At 39.0% G+C, this 22,348-nt stretch overlaps 1 protein-coding gene across 1 annotated transcript in view; it reads left to right on the top strand.

The window, feature by feature from the left end:
- THSD7B (thrombospondin type 1 domain containing 7B) overlaps positions 1–22,348 on the top strand; it is a 513,591-nt gene that overhangs the window by 285,236 nt on the left and 206,007 nt on the right. Inside the window, exons 9-12 of the mRNA XM_032797132.1 lie at positions 3,999–4,233; positions 9,753–9,868; positions 17,197–17,329; positions 19,637–19,740. Coding sequence (XP_032653023.1) covers positions 3,999–4,233; positions 9,753–9,868; positions 17,197–17,329; positions 19,637–19,740 — 588 coding nt within the window. The remainder of the gene's footprint in view (positions 1–3,998; positions 4,234–9,752; positions 9,869–17,196; positions 17,330–19,636; positions 19,741–22,348) is intronic.

Genomic DNA, 22,348 nt, shown 5'->3' with positions numbered 1-22,348 from the left:
GAATAAAACAGTCTACTATACAATACCAGAAAAAGATAAATACTGCTGTCTATCAGGATAAAAAGGGAGAAAAGGACAATAATATGACTTTAGTGAGACAAAGAAGGAGAGGTAATATCTTTTATTGGACCAACATCTGTTGGCAAGAGAGACAAGCTTTCAAGCTTATACAGAGCTTTCCTTCCTGTCTGAGAAATGTGCTCAGAGGGTGTATCTACACAGGAAAGAAAAACTCACGTCTGGCCCATATCAGCTGCCTGAGGCTCATGGGGTTCAGGTTGTGAGGCTGTTTCACTGAATTTCATATGTCATTTTGTTGGCCAGTCACCTGCATTTGTGAGATCCCTTTGTAACTCTTTGCAATCTGCTTTGGACTTAACTATCCTGAGAAATTTTGTATTGTCTGCATACTTTGCCACCTCACTGTTTACCCCTTTTTCTAGATAATTTATGAATATGTTGAACAGTCCTGGTCCCAGTACAGACCCTTGGGGGATCCCTCTATTACCTCTCTCCATTTATTCCTATCCTTTGTTTCCTATCTTTTAACCAGTTACTGACCCATGAGAGCACCTTCTCTCTTATCCCAATGACAGCTTACTTTGCTTAAGAGCCATTGGTGATGGATCTTGTCAAAAGTTTCTGAAAGTCCAAGTAGACTATGTTCACTGGATCACCCTCATCCACAAGCTTATTGATCCCCACAAAGGATTAGTAGATTGCTGAGGCATGATTTCTCTTTACAAAAACCGTGTTGACTCGTGTTCAACAAATTATGTTCATCAGGATTATCAGATACATAGTTAGTCACTATAGTTTCAACCAATTTTCCTGATATTGAAGTTAGGCTTACCAGCCTGTATTTGCCAGGGTTGCCTCTGGAGCCTTTTTTAAAAATTGGTGCCATGAAGCTATCCTCCAGTCTTCTGGTAAAGAAGCTGATATAAGCAGTAGGTTACATACTATGATTAGAAGTTCTGTAATTTCATATTTGAGTTTCTTCAAGAACTCTTGGGTAAACACCATCTGGTCCTGGTGACTTATTGCTGGGTGACTTATTGCTGTTTAATTTATCAATTTGTTCCAAAACCACCTCTACTGACACTTCAATCCAGGACAGTTCCTCATATTTGTCAGCTAAAAAGAACGGTTCAGTTGTGGGAATCTCTCTCACATCATCTGAGGTGAAGACTGATGCAAATAATTTATTTGGCTTCTCCGCAATGGCAATGTCTTCCTTGAATGCTCCTTTAGCACCTTGATAGTTCAGTGGCCTGACTGATTGTTTGGCAGACTACTTAAAAAAAATACCTAGAGTTTTTGTGTCTTTTACTAGTTCTTCACTTTCTTTTTTGGCCTGCTTACTTTTACACTTGACTTGCCAGAGTTTATGTTCCTCAGAAGGATTTGACTTCTAATTTTTAAAGGATGCCTTTTTGCCTCTAAATGCCACTTTTATTATGTCAGTTAGGCATGATGATGTTTTTGGTCCTCTTACTATTTTTTTTAATTTGTGGTATATATTTAATTTGAGCCTCTATTATGGTTTTTTTTAAAAAGTTTCCATGCAGCTTGCAGGCATTTCACTCTTGTGATGTTCCTTTTAATTTCATTTTAATTTTCATTCATGTGTTATTCCCCTTTTGGAAGTTAAATGCTACTATAATAGGTTTCTTTGGTATTTCTGCCCCCCACCCTCCAGGATGTTAAATTTAATTACATTACTAAATGATTCAGCTATATTCACATCTTGGACAAGATCCAGTGCTCCACTTAGGACTTAATCAAGAATTTTATGTTCCCTTCGGGGTTTCAGAACTATCTGCTCCAAGAAACAGTCATTAATAGTGTTTAGAAATTTTATCTCTGCATCATGTCCTGAGGTGACATGTACCCAGTCAATACGGAGATAGTTGAAATCCTCCATTATTATTGAGTTTTCTGTTTGTATAGCCTTCCTAATCTCACGGAGCATATTGCAATCACCTCAGGCTCTGGTAGGTGTCAGTTCTTCAAAACCCACTACTAGGTTTTCCCCATGGTTACAAGTTCATAACTGTCAGATTCCAAACCGGAACGATCAGGACTATTTCACTGTTTCCTTTGCACATTTTGGACCTCTGATCTTGGCCTCGTGTAACAGGTGATCAGCAGACAATGGCCTGCTCCTATAGATGGAACTTCAAAAGTCTGCGATTTTGCATAACTGGAGGTAGGAAATTTGCCTTCATCTCCCCCTAGATATTCCCCAGGAAAACCACTTGATATTTGTTCTAAAAGTCCATTCTTATCTAGCACATTGTTCAATATAGTCCTTTGAAGCCCCCCTTCCCAAATCCTGATCTCACATCTGTCCCATCTCTCACTTTGAGAAGGTACATACAATCCTGATCCATAATAATACATAAACCATTCATTTAATACAATAGACATCAAAGATATTTAAACATAATTCAAAAAGATCTCTGACATACCAGGGCACAGTCTCGACTAATGGGGGGCTATGTCACACCTGCTCTGCAGCCTTGGGTGCCTTGCAATGCCTTGCTGTGCCAGCTCCCACCTGGGCCACTCACAAACAGCCTTCCAGCATTCAACCATGCCCTCAATATCTGTGTGTAAATGCAGCCTGCCAACTATACCCTGGCTCTCACTAGCCTTGGCAACACAATTCCAGTCCTGGATCTTCCCCCAGAAATGTATATCCTGTACTGCTCAGCTCTCTTTTGGGCTGTACAAATATATTAAGTCTGTTATTTCTTTAAGGGAATAATATGCCTTCTTATTATTTTAAATGAGTACCCTGACACTCCAACTTAAACACACTGGATTAGCTGAAATAGTACAATAAGTTTATTAACTACAAAGAGAGATTTTAAGTGAGCATAGAGTCAAAAATGGTTAAAAGAAAAATAAAGATAAAATCTTTAGTGGTATCTATTTACAAAACTCTTAATTGCAAAGCAAACTTCCTCACCATATGCTCCAGCAGATTGCTGACCAAACTCTCAGGACAGGACCCATCCCCTAGAGTCCAGTGGCTGTTTCCTTTTGTCTTCTTAGGTGCAGAGCGAGGCAGATAGGGAAAGGGATGTCTTGGGAGGTTTACTCCCTTCATTTTATAGTCCTATCCCCTCCCCTTTGAGAGGCATTTCCCCTGGGAGAAGATGAGACACACTTTAATGAAGAAAGAAAACTCCATGCTGTTTCTTTGCTAAAATGTAGATTTTTGTCCCTGCCCCCTTTCTTTTCAGAGAATGGCCACTTGGCAGGTAATTGTCCATCAGCCTTGTGGACACCTGCCTGAGGCATAAACTTGCCCTTTGTCTCTGAGGAATTGGTTTAGCCATTCCCCAGCCTTATCTGGGAAATATACTTCAGTCATGATTTCAGTTTATGTTCCTAGCTTTACATATAATGTTGCAATGTGCATTTTTTCCATGATATTATTGATCAGAAAGTTATGAGTTGTTTTTTTTTAAATTATACCTCACCAGGCATACCTATGTAGAAATGTTCTTATAATAGTGTGGTAGTGTGAACACAGGTGTATTCTGTCACAATGCCTCAAGGATATGGCAGGAAATTGCTGTATCTGTCAGAGTGAACATATTATAAAGGTAATATTTAAATATACTTGTTTGAAAGCCAGAGTGATGCTGGCATTTAAATGGAATCAATTAGCCTATGAATAGTAGTAGCAGCATAGGAAATTGGAAATCTGCTTCATACATTTCAGTTTCCATTGTTTGTTCCTCAGAATTCAATTTTGTTCAAGGCTCATTTAATGGGGAAGCAGTATTTTGGAAGGCTGTTACTATAGCCATAAATGTCAAAAACCGATCGACCGACCAACTTCTTTCTTTCTTTCTTTCTTTCTTTCTTTCTTTCTTTCTTTCTTTCTCATAAAACCATCTTTATATTTCCACATGTGGTATCCATCCACAATGTTCTCTTGATTATAATAATGTATATATTATTCTTTTCACTACTTTCAGGTGGGAAACCCTGTCCTCCTCACCGAGCCCTACAGGAGTATCGCTTATGTAATGATCACATTTGCACACAGCTCTATTGGGAAACATCTCCATGGGGTCCTTGTTCTGAAGACACTTTGGTAACTGCCCTCAATGCTACCATTAGCTGGAATGGAGAAGCTACTTGTGGAGTGGGCTTGCAAACACGGAAGGTCTTTTGTGTGAAGAATAATTTTGGCCAGATTACAAATAAAAGGTATTGGGAGAAAGAAGTTCTTGCAGATGCAGTGTTGACTGCATTGCTGGAGTAATTATTTGTAGTTACAGTACATTAAAAATGCAAATATTCAAGTGTGTTTTGGGAAAACTGAAGCTATGAAAGTATTTTTATTGCTAGCTTAATTTTCCAGCTTCTGAGAAAAGATCTTTTTATATAACAAAAAATGAATGGATAAACCAGTTTTATTTGTAAATGTAACAGTGGGTGGGTCACAATACGGTTTTTTTCAGTGTCTGAAAAAATTTACAGTGGTTAATCTATGATTCTTATTCTGACTTTTTGCAAATGTTTTTGCTGCTAGGAAGTTGTGATTAAAATATAACCTGGAACGGAACATAACAGCTACCAACCTATTTTTAATAAAATCCTGTAAATAAAAAAAGAAACAGTTCACTTGGAAGAGTTGATTTGTACTGCTATTTCAATAAGTACACTAAAACCATTTATTTAGCACTGTGTATATTCTGAGCTTCTACGTTGTGTTAGTAACCCAGGAAATGAAATGCACAGATAATTTCCCCAATATAAAAAAAAATCAAGCCATCGCTTATTCGAATCTTATTGCATGTCTCAAAACAATACTGCTAAATATGGGCAGGCTGTGGTCACTTCAGTAAAGCTAATTAAAATTCTTGAGGTTAATTAAATTAATTGAGCAGAGAAGAGAATGTCTGGTACCCACTAATATACGGTAAATTTATCACCATTAAGTTATACCCTTTGTAGTGCCATATAATGTGTAAAATAGTTATTTGTCCCCATCCTCTGCTTACTAGCTAAGTGGAAATGGAGCTGAAATGAGAAAGTAAACACTTGGAGAGAAGGGGAGGATGGATCTAGGACTAGCAGAGGAGGAAAGAGGAAGTTTTTATAGAGAAAAGACTTGGGTTGTTGTATGAGAGAAATGGAAAGTTATAGCATGCACTGGGATCTTCAGAATTCAGCACTCCTGCATTTAAAGGTTTCAGTGGAAATATTTTGTTCAAATGTAATTGTATAGTTACAATAACATTCTAATTGTGAAGTGTAATGGAATGGATTGTATTAGAAAAGGTGGCGGTCATTGAGCCACTAAGGACGATCCCATTGGGATGATTTTGTTCCTCTTTATTCTGCACTTCAATATGTTTTACAATGGCAACCGCCTTTCCCCCTAAATAATTAAATTAAAGAAGCAAAACCAAACCTCTCTGAAGTTTCTCAAAAGCAGTTTCTTAATTAAAGAAAGGACTTCCAGTATTTCAGAAGGAAAGAAGTAACTAGTGGAACTCCACAAATGATAGAAAAGTGTAAAAGAGGTGATAACAGATTAGAATAACTTGGGCCATGGCTGCACTGGCACTTTACAGCGCTGCAACTGGGGTGTGAAAAAACACCCCCCTGAGCGCTGCAAGATGCAGCGCTGTAAAGTGTCTTCAGAGAGAGATTTGTATGTAAACAGTGGGTAGGACAATCGGTTTTTTTTCCAGTGTCTGAAAAAAATCTTACAGTGGTTAATCTATGCATTCTTATCTGACTTTGTGCAATATTTTTTTTTGCTGGCACTGAAGTTGTGATTAAAATATAACCGGAACGGAACATAAACAGCTACCAACCTATTTTAATAAATCCCTGTATAAAAAAGACAGTCACTGGAGAGTTGATTTGTACTGGCATTTCATAAGTACATGATTCTTCAAAACCATTTAAATTTAGCACTGTGTATATTCCTAGCTTCTACGTTGTGAGAGCCCAGGAATGAGATGGCACGAGATAATTTCCCCAATATAAAAAAAAATCTACACAAGCCAATCGCTTATTCGAATCTTATTGCAATGTCCAAAAACAAAATACTGCTAAATATGGGCAGGCTGTGGTCCACTTCAAGTAAAGCTATAAATTCTTGAGGTATTTATTTATATTATATTATTTTGTAGTTCTATTAGTAGAGATGTCTGGTACCGTTCAAGGTATTATCACCAATTAAGTTATACCCTTATGCACGTGCCATATTAATAGAGTGTAAAATAAGTTATTTGTCCGCCATTCTGCTGACTAGCTAAGTGGAAATGGAGCTGAAAATGAGAAAGTAAACACTTGGAGAGAAAGGGGAGGATGGATCTCAGGACCTAGAGAGAGGAAAGAGGAAGTTTTTTATAGAAGAAAAGTATCTTGTGGTTGTATGAGAGAATGGTATTATATGTATATGCATGCCTGGGATCTTCAGAATCAGCACTCCTGCTATTTAAGGTTTCAGTGGAAATATTTTGTTCAATGTAATTGGTATAGGTTTACCAAAACATTCTAATTGTGTTATATGTTGTGTAAATGGAATGGATTGGTAGAAGAGAGGAGAGGAGGTGGCGGCATTTTTGTATGTGTTCTCATAATCTTATATATGGACGATCCCATTGGAGATTTTGTTCCTATATTCTGCACTTCAAAAGGAGAGTTTACATGGCAACCCGCCTTTCCCCCTAAATAATTAAATTAAAGAAGCCAAAACCAAACCTCACTGAAAGTTTCTCAAAAGCAAGTTTCTTAATTAAATGAAGACTTCCAAGTATTTAGAAGAAAGAAAGTAAACTAGTTGGAACTCCACAAATGATAAGAATAAAGTGTAAAAGAGGGATAACAGCACACGAATACGACTTGGGCCATGGGCTGCGCACTGGCACTTTACCAGCGCTGTCAACTGGTGTGTGAAAAAACCCACCCCCTGACGCTGCAAGATGCAGCGCGTGGAGAAGTGTCAGTGTAATCAGGGCGGCAGCGGCTGGGGAAAGCGGCTCCCAGCGCTGCAATCCGCTACAAAACCAATAAGGGATGTGGTTTACAAGAGCGCTGGGAGAGCTCTCTGCCCAGCGGCTGGGCGGCTTTGGAAATTCACTCCCACAATCAACAAAGCGCTGCCGGGGCAAGCGCTTTTGTAAATGTCTAATATAGCCATGGCGCTTGGGTGGTTTTCCGGAGAGAAAGGGAATAGGACTACTATTCAATGTATTGACTTTGAGCCCTGATCCTGCAATGAGCGTCACATGTTTGGATCTCTTCACCTATGTGGAAGCTCTTTACAGACTTGGGGCTCCTGGCAGTAAAATGGCGAATTTTTAGACCATAATGATAGTAATATAACAGAATAATTGTTAGTTTTTAATGTATTTTACAGTATATAATTGTTTATTAAAATTGACTAACAAGTTAGGTTTTAATATAAAACTGCTGAAGCAGTAGTAAACTAGCCATGTGGCTTCAGGAACTTAATTTATCCAAAAAAAAAATCTTTGTGTTACCACCCTGAATTTTTTACTTCATGCTTCTCCGCTACCCTCCCATTATTTGAAAAAATGTAAGCTGAAACATAACATACCATCTTATGAAACTGAAAGCCACTGAAAATGGGGTATAAAAAAGAACACTGAATAAAAATAGATTGCAGTGGCTTATATACTGTATCTAGATGTAATGAAAGAAAAAAATCATTGTACAGTGAGAATTCTTTCTTCCCTCTTGAATATTCATGGTTATTTAATCAATGCATTTCATTGTATCTCTTTTTTAAAAAACCTTGTTTGATACTTTTAAGCATTACAAAAATGTATTAATAGTCCAGTTAGCTGAATTATGATTTTCAGATTTATTTTTGTTTCTAATATCCTTTAGTGGTACAGTAATATACATATAGATAGATATTTAGTTATTGGTTGGATGAGTTCAGGTAGGTGATGGGTATTTCTCAAGCAATCTTTCTACATAGAAATTAATAAAGATTGTGAAAGGCTAATTCTGTTTTTATTCTCCCGCTTAGAACAGCTGATGTTCCTGATCAGAGAGAACTGCCCCTTTCCCCTTCCACCCATGATTCAAACATGGAGCTTCTTGCATCTGATTTTTTTCATTAGAATATATATTTCATTTTTAAATTAGGAGTCTGAAATTGACTGCAAAATCACAAAGATCTATTTACTGTAGTGTACTGAGAAAATTGTAGACACAAATTCCCATAAAGATATAGACCTAGATCTTGGTTTGTGCCTGAAGAGTGCTCAGTGCAGGTCAGGAGGGGAATTGCAAATGAAGCTTTAAGACACCTTTGAACCTTCCAAAAGCAAAGATTGGTGAAGGCTGGGCCAAATCCTACATAAAATGTAGAGTAGCCTGAAGACGAATTGTAAGTTTTGCTGGCTGCACACAGATCTTGAGAGTTGTTCTGGGAGCCAGAGGTAGCTGGGGTGTAATATTAGACCTAGTATGAACAGAAACGAACTTAGAAACAAGCTAGAGAGTAAACCTGGAAGGTTTTCAAGATGTGAAGAACTGAATTGTTGTACTTATTGGCTATGCATTATGGAGTTCAACCACAACCATGTGCATCCTTTTTTTATTACTTAGCTGATGGTGTGTGTGTGTGTGTGTGTGTCATGGTATAATTCCCCACTCTGAATCTCAGCGTCCAAAAGATGGGGTACCAGCGTGAATTCCTCTAAGCTCAGTTACCAGCTTGGTACTTGTAGCGCTGCCACCAACCAGGAATTCCAGTGCCTGGTACGCTCTGGTCCCCCCAAAACCTTGCCCGGGGAACCCCAAGACCCAGATCCTCTGGCTCTTAACACAAGGAAAGTAAACTCTTTCCCCCACCATTGCCTCTCCCAGGCTTCCCCTCCCTGGGTTACCCTGGAAGATAACTGTGATTCAAACTCCTTGAATCACAAAACAGAGAGGAAAATTCACCTTCCTCCCTCCTTCTCTCTCCCCAGCCTCCTGAGAGCGAAAATAATCCTACACCAGAGAAAAATTAACTTTCTCTTACCCTTCCACATCCTTTCGCGCGCGCGCCAATGCGCGCGAGGCGCAGACCCAGTCTGGGTCTCTACCAGAATAAAAAAAACGTCAGGTTCTTAACAAGAAAAGCTTTAATTAAAAGAGAAAAAACAGTAAAAATTATCTTTGTAAATTTAAGATGGATAGGGTTACAAGGTTTTTCAGCTAGTAGACACTGAGGGAATCCACCCTCATCCAAGCGCCTAAGTATAAAGTACATCATTATGGAACTCCCATCAGCCAAAAATACACATTTGAACTCCCTCCAAGCCAATGTCACATTTGCAAATAAAGAAAAACAAAACATAAGGCCCTAACTGCCTATCTATCTAGGTACTTACAATGTTTGATTTCACACGAAGAGCCTGTATGCAGGAGAATTGGAGAGAAACTGGTTGCATCCGTCTGGCGGACGGGCTCAGATACCCAGAAGAACAACCACCAAAAACTACACCAAACACAAAAACTTCCCTCCATCATGATTTGAAAGTATCCTGTCCCCTGAGTGGTCCTCTGGTCAGGTGACAGCCAGGCTTACTGAACTTGTTAACCCTTTACAGTCAAAAGAGATATAAAGTATTTCTGTTCTATTAACTCCTACTATCTGTTTATGACAGTGTGTGTGTGTGTGTGTATACACACATACACATTATTTTAGGGACTCTCATATGTTGTATTTACAATTGTATTGATAGGTGTCCAGATTCCCTCCGACCTGAAACCATGCGTCCATGTCTGCTCCCGTGTAAAAAAGACTGTGTTGTTACCCCTTTCAGTGAGTGGACACACTGCCCTACGATATGCCAACATGGTAAGATTCTGAAAATGAGAATAAATAAGATTTTAAGCAAACCTGTTCACCTCAACCCACCCGGGCAATGGTTTTCAAGACAAAGTTTCACAGGTCTTTATGTTTACAGTATGTGTTACCTTGAATAGATGAGTCCATGAGAAAGCAAATTGGTAAGTTTTGCCTCCAACTTTTATGCATGGTCGGATAAATATTTGTACCCTTAATCCCTAATGATTATTAAACTACAGAATGGCCAGGCCATCACAGGCCTTTCTATACTAATAAATTTGTTGTTTAAGTAACTTGTTAATGTTTTAAAATTACTTTATTATTACAAAATAAGTTAATGGAGTTTATATTTTATTCTAACTCCAGGTTAGCCTGTTTAATCAAAGCCCTAGTTAAAAAAAGCTATGATAGACTCCCTAGGTTTTCAAACATGGCTGGCCAGCGTCGCCTCACAGCATTAGAAGTGAGATCTGAAGTGTAGACTTTCAGATTGGTTGTTAGGCTCCCCCTCTTCACCTGCCACCAGGCTTACTGGAAAGTTTCAAATCATCCCTCAAATCTTCCCCTAAATAGCATTATGTCTATTTAAGAGGGAGATTTTCAACAGTGCCTGAAGGGTTTAGGAGTTCAAGTCCAAATGAAAGTGCTTCAGAAAATCTACCCCATATTGATTTTCAAATCATTACTTCCATGTCTATCTGTTATGAGTCCAATCCCACATTCTTTGCTCAAGTAAAACTCTCACTGATTCTACCCATTGGGCGCTGTGATATACAGTGGACTCCACTGGTTGATTTGAGTACGTGAAGCTGTACTGTACAGGGCCACAACTCCTGATTAGAATGTGCTTTTGGATCTGGAATATAGCTACTGTGTCTGGTCAGGTGACAGTCCTAAATGGAATGTGGGGGGACAGAATAGCCTCACTGAAAGCTGCAGGATTAAACCCAGGAGACTCTGTCACACCTAGGAGTGCAACTCAGGAAAACTTGCTGGCTGTGGCAGAGTGGTGAGAGGAAGTCAGGTGACAGGTGAAGCAGAGATGCCTGTGATCTCACTCGGAGATCCTGGTTGCACACGGTTTCCGGCTGAGCTAGAACTGATCCTGCAGTTCTGGCCTCAGCCAGTGACTGCTGCTGTTGGCAACCTGAGCTATTGGCATTGGACTGCAGTTGTGGCTGCCACCAGCAGTGGCCACTACGGGGCTTGTTGCCTGGAAGGGGACAGTGAAGTTCAGAGAGGTGGAGGGGCACTGGGGGTTAAGGGAGTCTTGTAGACGGGGAGGAGGGGCAATGCGGTTAAGGGAGTCATATGGAGAAGAAGGGGGGCAGCAGTGGTGAAGGGAGGCTTGCGGAGGCAGAGGGGGCAGCAATGGTAAAGGGAGGCTTGCAGAAGGGGGATGGGGATGGGGACAGCAGTGTGGTTAAGGAAGGATGGGGAGGGGGCAGTGTGGTTAAGGGGGCTTGCACAAGAGGGCTGAGGTGGGGGCAGTGGTGGTTAAGGGAGACCTATAGAGTGTTGGTGGCCCCCTATTAAAGAAATTTGAAATGTAAGTGGTCTTTATTTGAAACCTATAACATTCTTATGCTTATAATTTCAAAAATCCTTATTGCTATTGTCCTGATATCTATGAAATTAGTACATTAGCAAACATATATTTGACTCCAGCCCAAACTTTTAGAGGCACACCAGGCTTGCATAAATAGCTTCCCAGCTTTGCTGATTTTAAAGCACCATTTATCTCTTCCATTTAGCAGATGAATTTTGATACAGCGGGTCTTTAGTCTCCTGTGTTTTCAGGGATCTGTTGTCAGCTTTTATGCCCAATGCAGTATTTTAGTGATAGTTTGGATGAAAGTGCTTCTTGTTATCAAAATACTTTCATTTTTGCTACCAGCCTCCTTGCCCTTCGCAGATTGTCAGTGGACTACATAGACTAGTCCCGGTTAGATTTTATAGGTAAATGAGTTGCTTTTTAAAAAGCAAATTCTATTTTAATTAACTGTTTATTTTTAGATTAAATAAACTATATATAATGAAGCAGAATAAATTACCTTTTAAATTAGTTTTATTAAATAATCTTCTACAATTAAAATGAGAATAAATTATTTATTTAATTTACTTGGCAGTGTTATCATTTTAATATCATTCTAAATTAAAACTTCTCAGTTGTGGGAGTTTGTTACTTGCAGATTTGTTATTGATATGGCTGCATTGTAAAACAAAAATGGTCTGAAGTTTACAAGCCATAATATGTATATGGGTTGTTAGGTTTTTTGTTTTTGTTTTTTCTGCTTTTGTTTTTTGTAGAAGAGTTTTATTTAATGACAACAATATGCAGATTGCAAAGGACTAAGCTGCAGCTCAAGCAAGAGAAGGTATTGCATTACAGATTTAAAATGAAATGTGTACCAGTATAACATTAGAGATTAGATTAATCTGTACTTGCAAAATTCAGTTTTACCAATTAAGCTGTTTGTGGTTTATCTTGTAAAACTGCATCCAACTTTTCTAACATTAAAAACTGGTATTTTCCCTCCATTTAATGTTATCACAGATCAGGTAGCCTCTTGGCAAAGGATTATGACACAACTCAGAAATGCAGGCAGCATTTAGGTCAACCACAAATGCATGGAATACGTAATTCAGAAACGAATTGCAATTGAATCACATACCTGCGATGAGTCAAGAATACAAAGTTTGTTACAAGTAAATTTTATGGATTCTCTGTCATTTCAAATACTCCAGGGCGACTTCTGTTCACCCTTGTCTCCTATAATTGGTGTAATTGTCTCTGAGGATGAAAGTGAAAATTATAACCAAAAAGGAATAAAATAAAGATTGCAGAATGCTCACCTCTAGAGTTACTCAGTAACCTACAAAATGGATGGTGTTTGCACATGGGAGATGGCTACTTTTATCGCAGATGATGTGCTTCAATGATTTGTCAATAGAGGTCTAAAAGGGGGAAGGGGAGTGTTAGAATGGGAAGGTCACATCCTTAATAAAAATATTGCAGTGGGTAGTGGAGGATCTAGCCATTTCACTGCCCCAAGCACGGGGCACGCCACGGGGGGCGCTCTGCCGCTCGCCGGTCCCACGGCTTCAGTGGACCTCCCATAGGCATCCCTGCGGAGGGTCTGCTGGTCCCGTGATTCCGGTGGACCTCCCGCAGGTGTGAGTGAGGATGCTCCACCGGAGCCGTGGGACCAGCGGACCCTCCGCAGAGACGCCTGCGGGAGGTCCACCAGAGCTGCCTGCCACCCTCCCGGCAACCGGCAGAGCGCCCCCCGTGGCATGCAGCCCCAAGCACGCGCTTGGCGCACTGGGGCCTGGAGCCAGCCCTGTGGAGGATCTATCTACTGTTTCTTGAAGCTTGTAGTGCCTTTACATTTTTTGTCTCCCTCTTGAGAAGAGATCATTCCTGAGTGTGTTGGGTATGCAGACAATATCTGTGCGAATTGATATGATGTAAAGCTAGGAATGAGTAGGGGTATTTATCCGTTGGTTTTTAATAATGAAAGATGATGATACACTTCCTAAATTATATTACAGACGGCTAGTGTAGGGAAGATGTTTTTCACTGCTGTAATAGTAATGTTAATAAGAATACATGGTAAGATTATTTCATGAGCTTTTGATTTGGTGAATTGTGTTGCTGGGGAAAGTTAAAAGACTGATATCACACACTGGAGCCTGCCATTGTATGTGCAGGGCATACACAAACTCCCTTTTATAGCTGTGTCAATGTATTTAAGTCTGCAGTGCCCCTGCTGTTCCAGTCTGTGGCTGTCTAGAGTAAAGACTAGCAATTTCACTGTAGTTTGATCACCTAGACAAGTGTTCATAAAATACTAGGTAATAGCTTATTGCATTTATTTTAACAGTAATTTACATCAGATTTAAAACCAAATGGAACAAAGCCTGGACCCTGTCAGATTGTTTTTTTTCCCTCGGATGCTACGCCTATTTTTTTTGTCCTGAAGTTATACTGTCATCGGTGGGGTTGGTAGAGGGACAGGAGGCTGGAAGTAGTTGGGCAAGGGGACTGGGAGCTGGTGAGGGAAATGGGGGTGGATAGCAGAACAGGTAGCTATTTGGCTTGGGAAGGGATCAATGCAATTAGATGAGGAGCTGTGTGAGGAGACTGGGACTAGAATAGAGTGTGGGGAAGCGGGGGAAGAGGCATCCTTCTATAAGCAGGATGTGAGGGAAGAACTAGAATTGGCTAGGCAAAGAAACTGGGCAAGGAGCCATGGAAGGAGGAAAAGGGGGCAAGGAGTTGGGGGAGGAGTAGATGAAATTGGATGAGAGTCTCAGAAAGAGATTAAGACTGGAAATCGGTGGGGGAGAGGGAGAGACAGGAGGCAGGAGAGGGGAACTGGGACTGGCTGGGCAAGGAGACTGGGATTGCATGTGGGGAAGGGGAGAGGTTGGGAGTGGAGGAGGAGATTGGGACTTGGACACCAAGCTCAGAGGGGAAGACTAGGACTAGGTAAGCAAGGAGAATAAGCCAGGGACAAGGAGCTAGGGGTGGGGAAGATATAGGACTGGGATAGGTTGGAAGAGATGTGGAGAGTTTAGGGGGAATGGGCAAAAGAGTCTGTGCCCACTAGAGAACACTCCTGTCCAGAGATGGAACAGAACCCAAGATTTCTGAGTCTCACCATTCTTTTCTTGTCAGCAAATATCTTTGAAACCCAGTGGTAAAGTGTATGCCTCATCCCCTTCTAGTACTGGTCCACATAGAGGATGACAACCTACTACTTCTATCAGTTACTCCATTACCTCCAGTGCAGAAGTCTGGTTGGAGGATCTAAAGGTTCCAACTCTGTTGATGAACCATGTGGGTGTTGGTATGATGCCACATGATGAAATATCTGGTTTTTCAGTTTGCTTTTTTAAAAAATATAGGAAATCACACACAAACAAAACTGTACTACACAATCCTGATTTATCCCGAGAGCTAGTCTGCCTGTGCATTGAATGAGGCAGGGTTCCTGTGGGGAAAGTAGTTTGTGATCAAATAATGAAAGACTGTATCATAATGTATATGTACAGGAGGGTTGAATTAAGGTTTTAAAAGTAACCTTAATTGTGGTATTTCCTAACATCTTGCAACCAAAACAGCGTTCTTTTACTGAAGATTTTTGTGCGTAAGCAATATACATTGTGATAGTAGAGATGCTGCTGTATGATGATACGCAGATTTGAATACGAAGTAATTTCTGAAGTTAAAACCCATTTGATTTTATGCATTCTTCTTTTTCTTATAGTTTTTAATTTTAGTGATAGCAGGCACATCCTTCCTCAATCGTTTCAGAAAAAAATCTCTTTGCTTCAGTGGGAGTTTGAGTAAAGACTTCAGGCTTGGCGCCTGCATAATACCCTTCAACTGACTGTGTGCTCTGTTGTGGGCAGCATTCGTTGTATTGGGGAAAGGGTTCACTGATATGATACATTTTATGCTTTTCCACAAAACATTCTACTATACGTTTTCCAAGTAGCAAAAATCTTTGTTTAAATAGTGTGTAACTCATTAAAGCAAGTAGGCTTCTGTAGTCAAACATGATATTTATTATCAGAACATTAAGTGTGTCATTATCTTTAATGAAGCAGACACGTTTATATAGAGTTTTAAAAATCTAAAATACACATATATAAAGTTGAACGAATGTTGTGTTCTTGGAGGTGATGGTTCAGTAGCACTGACTTGAACCAAGTCTTATGGATCTGATCCAGTAAGAATCAGAGGGATCTTTAATAGGAGCGGAGTGTATGCATGCCTACTAAGAGCCAGATTCTATATGAACATTCTTCCCAATGTAATCTATCTTAGTCCTTGCCTGGAAAACTGATGAGTTTCAGTTTTGGCTGTGTTTCACAGAAAAAGACGTTCCTTTTGTAATTGAGCTAATCAGCATGGTGATTTTTTTTCTGAAGTGTACAAATCAACAAGGATTTGAGCCTACAGGATACTGATCACTCTTGCCCTGATCCAGCGAAGCTTTTCTTTAAGTGTATGAGTAATCCCATTGACTTCAATGTGGACTACTTGTGATCTTTAAGTACATATTTAGGTGTATAGATTGTAAAGCCAGAAGGGTCCATTGTGATCAAGTAGTCTGATCTGCTACTTAACACAGGCCATAAACTTCATCCATAAATTTGTTCATCAAGTGCCTACCTTTTTTTTAAGCTATAGTATATCTTTTTGAAAGACTTCCAGGCTCTTGATCTAAAGACTTCATGTGATGAAAAATCCACTACATCCCAAGCAAATTGTTCCAGTGGTTGCTGTTTAAAAAAAAAAAAAAAAAAAAAAGGGCCTTGTTTCTACTCATCATCCAACCACTGGACTTGTTGTGCCTTTTTCTGCTGTATTAAAGAACCCTCTACTATCAGAAATCTCGTTCACGTATAGTGACTTGTAGACCATAATCAAGTTACCTGTTCACCTTTCCTCATATGAACTAACAACATAGAGCTTCCTACATTCTCTCATTATAAGGCATGTTTTCCAGATCTTGAATCATTCTTGTAGCTCTTTTCTGACACCTTTCCAGTTTTTCAACATCATTTTTGAGTGTGGACTGTAGAATGGGACGTGGTTTTCCAGAAAGCATTTCAACACCCTACTCTTACTTCATAAGTAAGGATCCCATTTGTCTTCTTAGCTACAGCACCGCACTGGATCTCTTGTTTCAGGAGAAAGTACCATTTTCTTAAGTTCTTTTCAGTGTCACTGCATTCCAGAATGCTGCCTCCAGTTTTGTAAATCTGACATATGTTCTTTATTTCTAGATGGTATGACCTTGTGTTAGAATGAGGGTCGATGTAGAATCACCACACGTTGGTTGCAATAATTTTTATGTTAGAAAGTTATTGTCTATAATTTTTAAAAACTCTGAGTATGTTTTACTAGTGGCAGCTTGAGACCTCTGGTATATGTCCAGAATCCTCCCTCCTCCCATGATGATAACAAGTTTTGTTTCTCCACATTATAGATAGATGTTTAAGGAGCTACTCATCCCATTCTCTTGTTTGATTTGATGATCTGTAACAGACCCACCTCCAATGCCCTAGCTTGTGGTTTATCACTTAGAAAATTGACCCATAAGCATTCCGGGTTCTGTTCCTCTGATGTGTTGATACACTAAAGCAGATAAAGGTATCTTTGATATAGAGTGGCACCTCTCCCTGCTTTGCAGGATCAAGCTTTCATTGTTTTACTAGTTGTAACCTCAGGCGGGATTTTAACCCAGATAGCTAATGCACTAACTGATGATGCCAACTATGCCTGGAAAACAAATGTTTGCTGCTTTTTTATCTTACAGATAATGCTACAGCAATTAAACAGTTCCGATATAGGATTATCATTCAGAACGCTGCCAATGGGGGACAGGACTGCCCGGACACCTTGTATGAAGAAAGAGAATGTGAAGATATTCCTGTCTGTCCAGTTTACAGGTTCTGTAAATAAGCAGCTAAGAATCTCTGACATTGAGTTTCTAGGTCTCCAGAAATACATTTTATATTTTAATCATGTGCAATTTATTTAATAATTTTTCATCACAAAAAATACCATATAAATATTAGCTGTGTATAAACAAAAAATGCATTTTTAGTAGAACTAATGTGTGATTTCACCAAAATGAGCCTCAGTGTAAACACCATCCTAAAAAGGCAACCTTCTGTTTTAAAAATGGGTGAAGATGCATGAGAAGACAAACCACCCCTGAATATATTTTAAATATCAGTTTAATCTAATGTGGGATCACAATCACTAACCTACCTTAATGATAATTGTATGGTTATTGCAGATGCTCTACCGTCTTCTCTGCAGGTGCACACAGCTCACTGATTAATATGTATTTTTTAGTTTCTGTGTAGACAAATAGCACAATGAAGGAAACTATTTACCACTCTTCAGTAAAATTCTCTGGCCATGTGTGATGGTTTGGGTCACAGAAACCCCCTTGGGACTGCCACCTGATATGCTGAGACTACCTCTAAGCCTGTTTTCCCTGGCAGTTTAGGACTTCAATACCTTGCCTGGTTGTGCCAGATAAGCTAGCCTGCTACACACACTGACCCAGGTCTGAACCACATCCCCCAAAAGCTGCAGGCTTAACTGAAAACAGCTTAAGAAGTGCTCCTGTCTCCAACACCCAGATACCCAGTTCCCAGTGGGATCCAAACCCCTAATAAATCCATTTTACTCTGTATAAAGCTTACACAGGATAAACTCATGAATTATTTGCCCTCTATAATACTGATAGAGAGAGATGCACAGCTGTTTGCTCCGCTAGGAGCTCTGGGTTAATTAATAAGTAAAAAGTGATTTTATTAAATATAAAAAGTAGGATTTAAGTGGTTCCAAGTAATAACAGACAGAACAAAGTAAATTACCAATCAAAATAAAACAAAAACACGCAAGCCTAAGCCTAATACAGTAGAAAACTAAATGCAGGTAAATCTCACCCTCAGAGATGTTCCAATAAGCTTCTTTGAGAGACTAGAATCCTTTCTAGTCTGGGTCCAGCAATCACACACCCCCGTAGTTACTGTCCTTTGTACCAGTTCTTTCAGTCATCTCTTTGGAGTGGAGAGACTGTCTCTTGAGCCAGCTGAAGACAAAATGGAGGGGTTTCCAGGGACTTATATAGCCTCTCTCTTGTGGGTGGAAACCCCTCTCTTCTCCTGTGTAAAATCCCTTCCACAAGATGGAGTTTTGCAGTCACCTGGGCAAGTCATATATCTATGAATGATTCAGCGTTTTGCAGGCCGACACCATTGATTACATATTAGTTTGAACATTCCCAGGAAAGCTTAGATGTTGATTGGCGTCTCCCAAGATCCATTGTTAGCTAAGTACTCCTAATTACTCATATAACCCCTTCACACTATGTTGACCAAATCTGCCTTATGTGCTTCCTACAGCAAACACTTTAAATACAAGCATAGAGTCAACACTCATACCTTCAGATATAAAAATGATACATGCATACAAATAGGATTAATACATTCAGTAGAACATAACCTTTGCAAAGATATGTTATGTAGCATATCTAGCTTAAAACATATTTCATTTATGTCATATTTATACTCATAAGCATATTTCTATAAAGCATTATGGGATGCAATGTCACACCATGTTTTATACAGGTATTAGAAAATAGAGATCCATTATATCTTTGTATACAAACTTCTGAGTCCCAGATCACGACATTACAACATCTACTTGAAAAGAGTAAAAATACATGTAGCGACAAAGCTGCACATTCTGGTAGACATTATGCATACATGTTTCTAAGCAGCTGTAAAAATATATGGACAGATGCTCACCTGCATTCTTATATATCACACATTGTAACCCAGAGGGCAGATTCTGCAAAATATTAATTTTGTGAATAAGGGTTTGCAGGAGAGGACTCTGATCAAGAAGTTACTGAAGTCATTGATAAGATTCCCATTGATTTCAGTAGGCTTTGAAAAAGGCACTGAAACTGTTAATGAGAAAAGAACAAAGAAGGAAGATTGGAGGCTCATGTAGATTTTGTATAAGTTTAGTATTAAATCTGACCTCAAGTCTGTAAAGTTTGTTTGAGGGAAAATTACAACATTCTTGTAGTTTGTTTTTTACCCCTAAATTACTGATATGTACCATGAACCTTCACTCCAGTGCGATTTTTTTTTTAATTTGCTTCAATGCTGTCTTCACTTCCAAGCAACCATAATAGCACACACCTCTTAACTCTTTGTTTGTTATCATAGATGGAAGACCCATAAATGGAGTCATTGTATACTGGTGCCAGATTCTGTGAGACAGGGCATATTGGGAATCAATGAAGCATGTGGCCGTGGTTTGCAGTCAAGAGGTAAGCCTTTTTTCCCACCGCCCCCAGAAAGTTTAATCTAAGATTTTCATTAATTCTCTCTTATTAATAGACTAGTATATTTTACGTGCTTTCCATAGTTTGAAAAGTGTATTTTAATACAGAAAATTCACATTATTTTCATAGGGAATCCTTTGCTTTATTGATGTTGATGAGCAGACAGTGGAAATTTCCAGCTGTCAGATCCCTGTGTTTTGCTTAAAGATTCTGAAGGAGATTGTGAACTGATACAATAGTAACTTCCCTTGGCTGCATAACACAGACAAATGTTGAAACAGTACAGATATCTGGATTCAGCAAAGAAAATAGGTATAACACCATTCAGAAAATGTATGCGTGCATTATATTAACTACAGCTTTTCAAGAAAGCATTTCCCAGGCTTGGGAGCCTTTGCAGAAACAGGCTGTACATAGAGTACTGATTTAACACTATGGAGATGATGAGTTTCAAATACCATACAATGAAATCCTGGGCAAGAAAAATGTCCACATGAAAAAGCTTTGCTCTGTGCTCAGAAGGCCTGGGGCAGACAAATGGAATCCTTGGAGCCTACCTGGGGTATATGCCGAAGGAGCTGTTTAACAGCCAATACTACATGGTCCAAAGGGGAGTTGAAGTTTCAGCCCATTGTTCCTTTTCTGTGTATTGTTTTGGGTGAACATTGAAATTTGCTTCATCTTCAGCACTTTTTCTTCCTCACCCTGGCACACTCGTTCCAAAGCAGGTATGGATCTGGACTCCATGGTACGCAGGAAGCTGTAGGAACTCCCTACATGTCATCTCCGCTTCCTAGTTCAACACTTGGGCATGTGTTGCAATTTGCTACATGTGAGGCTTTCCCTGACCATGTAGATGTATAATATGTTTAGCCTTTGTGGTTTAGGGGAGAAATAAACAGAATTTGCTGGGTGTTTTATATTGTGCTGAATCTAGAAATGGTTGTTATTACTAATTTGATCAAATGTGTGCAGTGGAGAGTAGAACTTGGTAGAATCTGTACTCTTTTACACATGCCAATTTGGAAACAAAGTGATTGGAGCTACTAGGTTTTAAAATAAAATGCTTGAAGGAGGGGCCTACTGAGTCTGGGGTGCATGAAGGGCAGTATGCTCAATGTTCAGAGGTGGTGGTAATGAAATCTTTAAGGTAACCTTCTTTTACCAGTTAAAAATAAAGTGGATGTGCTGTGGAAAGAACTATACCTCAAAGTGGTCTTCTGGAGGTGAGAAAAGCCAGAAGGGGAAATGATCTCTTATATCTAGGCTTGGAAGAAAATATTTGATATTTTCCATCAATTTTTATGTTTTTATAATTTCTGATGGAAAATATCAATGTTTATTTTTAAACATTTATTTCTAGTTTTATCTTACAGTTTTTACAGTTGTGCAGAATTATGGGTTTTAAGCATTTTAAAATGTATCTAGTTAATTTTCATAGCTGCAGGAAATTACAGAACGGTAATTAGTTAATGACAGTACATGCTGAGATTCAAAAAGTTATAAAGCTTTAACTGTTAAAAGCAACAAAGAGTCATGTGGCACCTTAAAGACTAACAGATGTATTGGAGCCTAAACTTTCAAGGGTGAATACCCACTTCGTCAGATGCATGTACGCTTTTTACAGTTCCAAACTAACACGGCTACCTCTCTGATACTTAACTGTTAAAACACTTTGTCAACATCTCATGTCAAAAAGTACAAAGTAAATATCCTTACATGAAACTCTACATTCTCTAGCAGCATTTTTCTTACATTGCCTATCTGTAAATTTGGATTATTACTGAAGGATTATTTTTTTGGTCAATTGTGAGTGAATGGTGAAATCAACTTTTACTGACATTTATTGATAAAAATCTTTTTATACATTTACCTTATTTTGATTATCAATAATTTACATGGGGCTGGATTTTCAATGGGACTATTTGAGATATAAAGTACTGGTCAGTGTGGGAAAGAGAGTCAAACTCTGACCGTTGATGGTTAAGCACTTGGACTGTATAAAGATCCAATTATATTGAGAGTGTGAGTGCAAAAATCTGGACTGATTCCTGGATAGTAGCTAAGAGATTTGACTATTCTCGGTCAGCTGAGAAAACAATGCAAATTTTAACTAAATATTATTTTTATTGGGAAAACCTTATTCTTTGGGTAACTTAAGCTACAAGGAACGTGACATAACAATTTACTCCTTTATAGGATTAGAAATCTTTTTTAATGATAAACTATATTTGTTGCATAATCTGGGAACAAAGGAAAGGAAAGTGAAGCCCTGCTAGTGTGTGGGCTGCAAATGGAAGAAAAGGTGGTGTTTTTTAAACTGCTGTTGAAAACTGAAAATACAATTGACTAAGAGGTTTTGACCACGTGACCTTCCATGGGAGGTTTCCAAAGAGGGATCAATAAATTGAAGTGTCATCCTCATATGTATTCCCCATTCTCTGTGTGAACTGAAGACAATCTTTTTGTTCTAATAGTACACAAACTTTCTATGAACTTCACTACCAAAATTCAAAGCATATTAAAAAAAGTACAGTACTTGCTTTTGCTCCGGGAAAAGCTCTCACACTTTAAAATAGAGGGCTTTTTGCTT

This window comes from Chelonoidis abingdonii, chromosome 10 (assembly GCF_003597395.2).
Source record: "Chelonoidis abingdonii isolate Lonesome George chromosome 10, CheloAbing_2.0, whole genome shotgun sequence".
Lineage (NCBI taxonomy): Eukaryota > Metazoa > Chordata > Testudines > Testudinidae > Chelonoidis > Chelonoidis abingdonii.
This window is presented reverse-complemented; position numbering and strand designations above follow the sequence as displayed.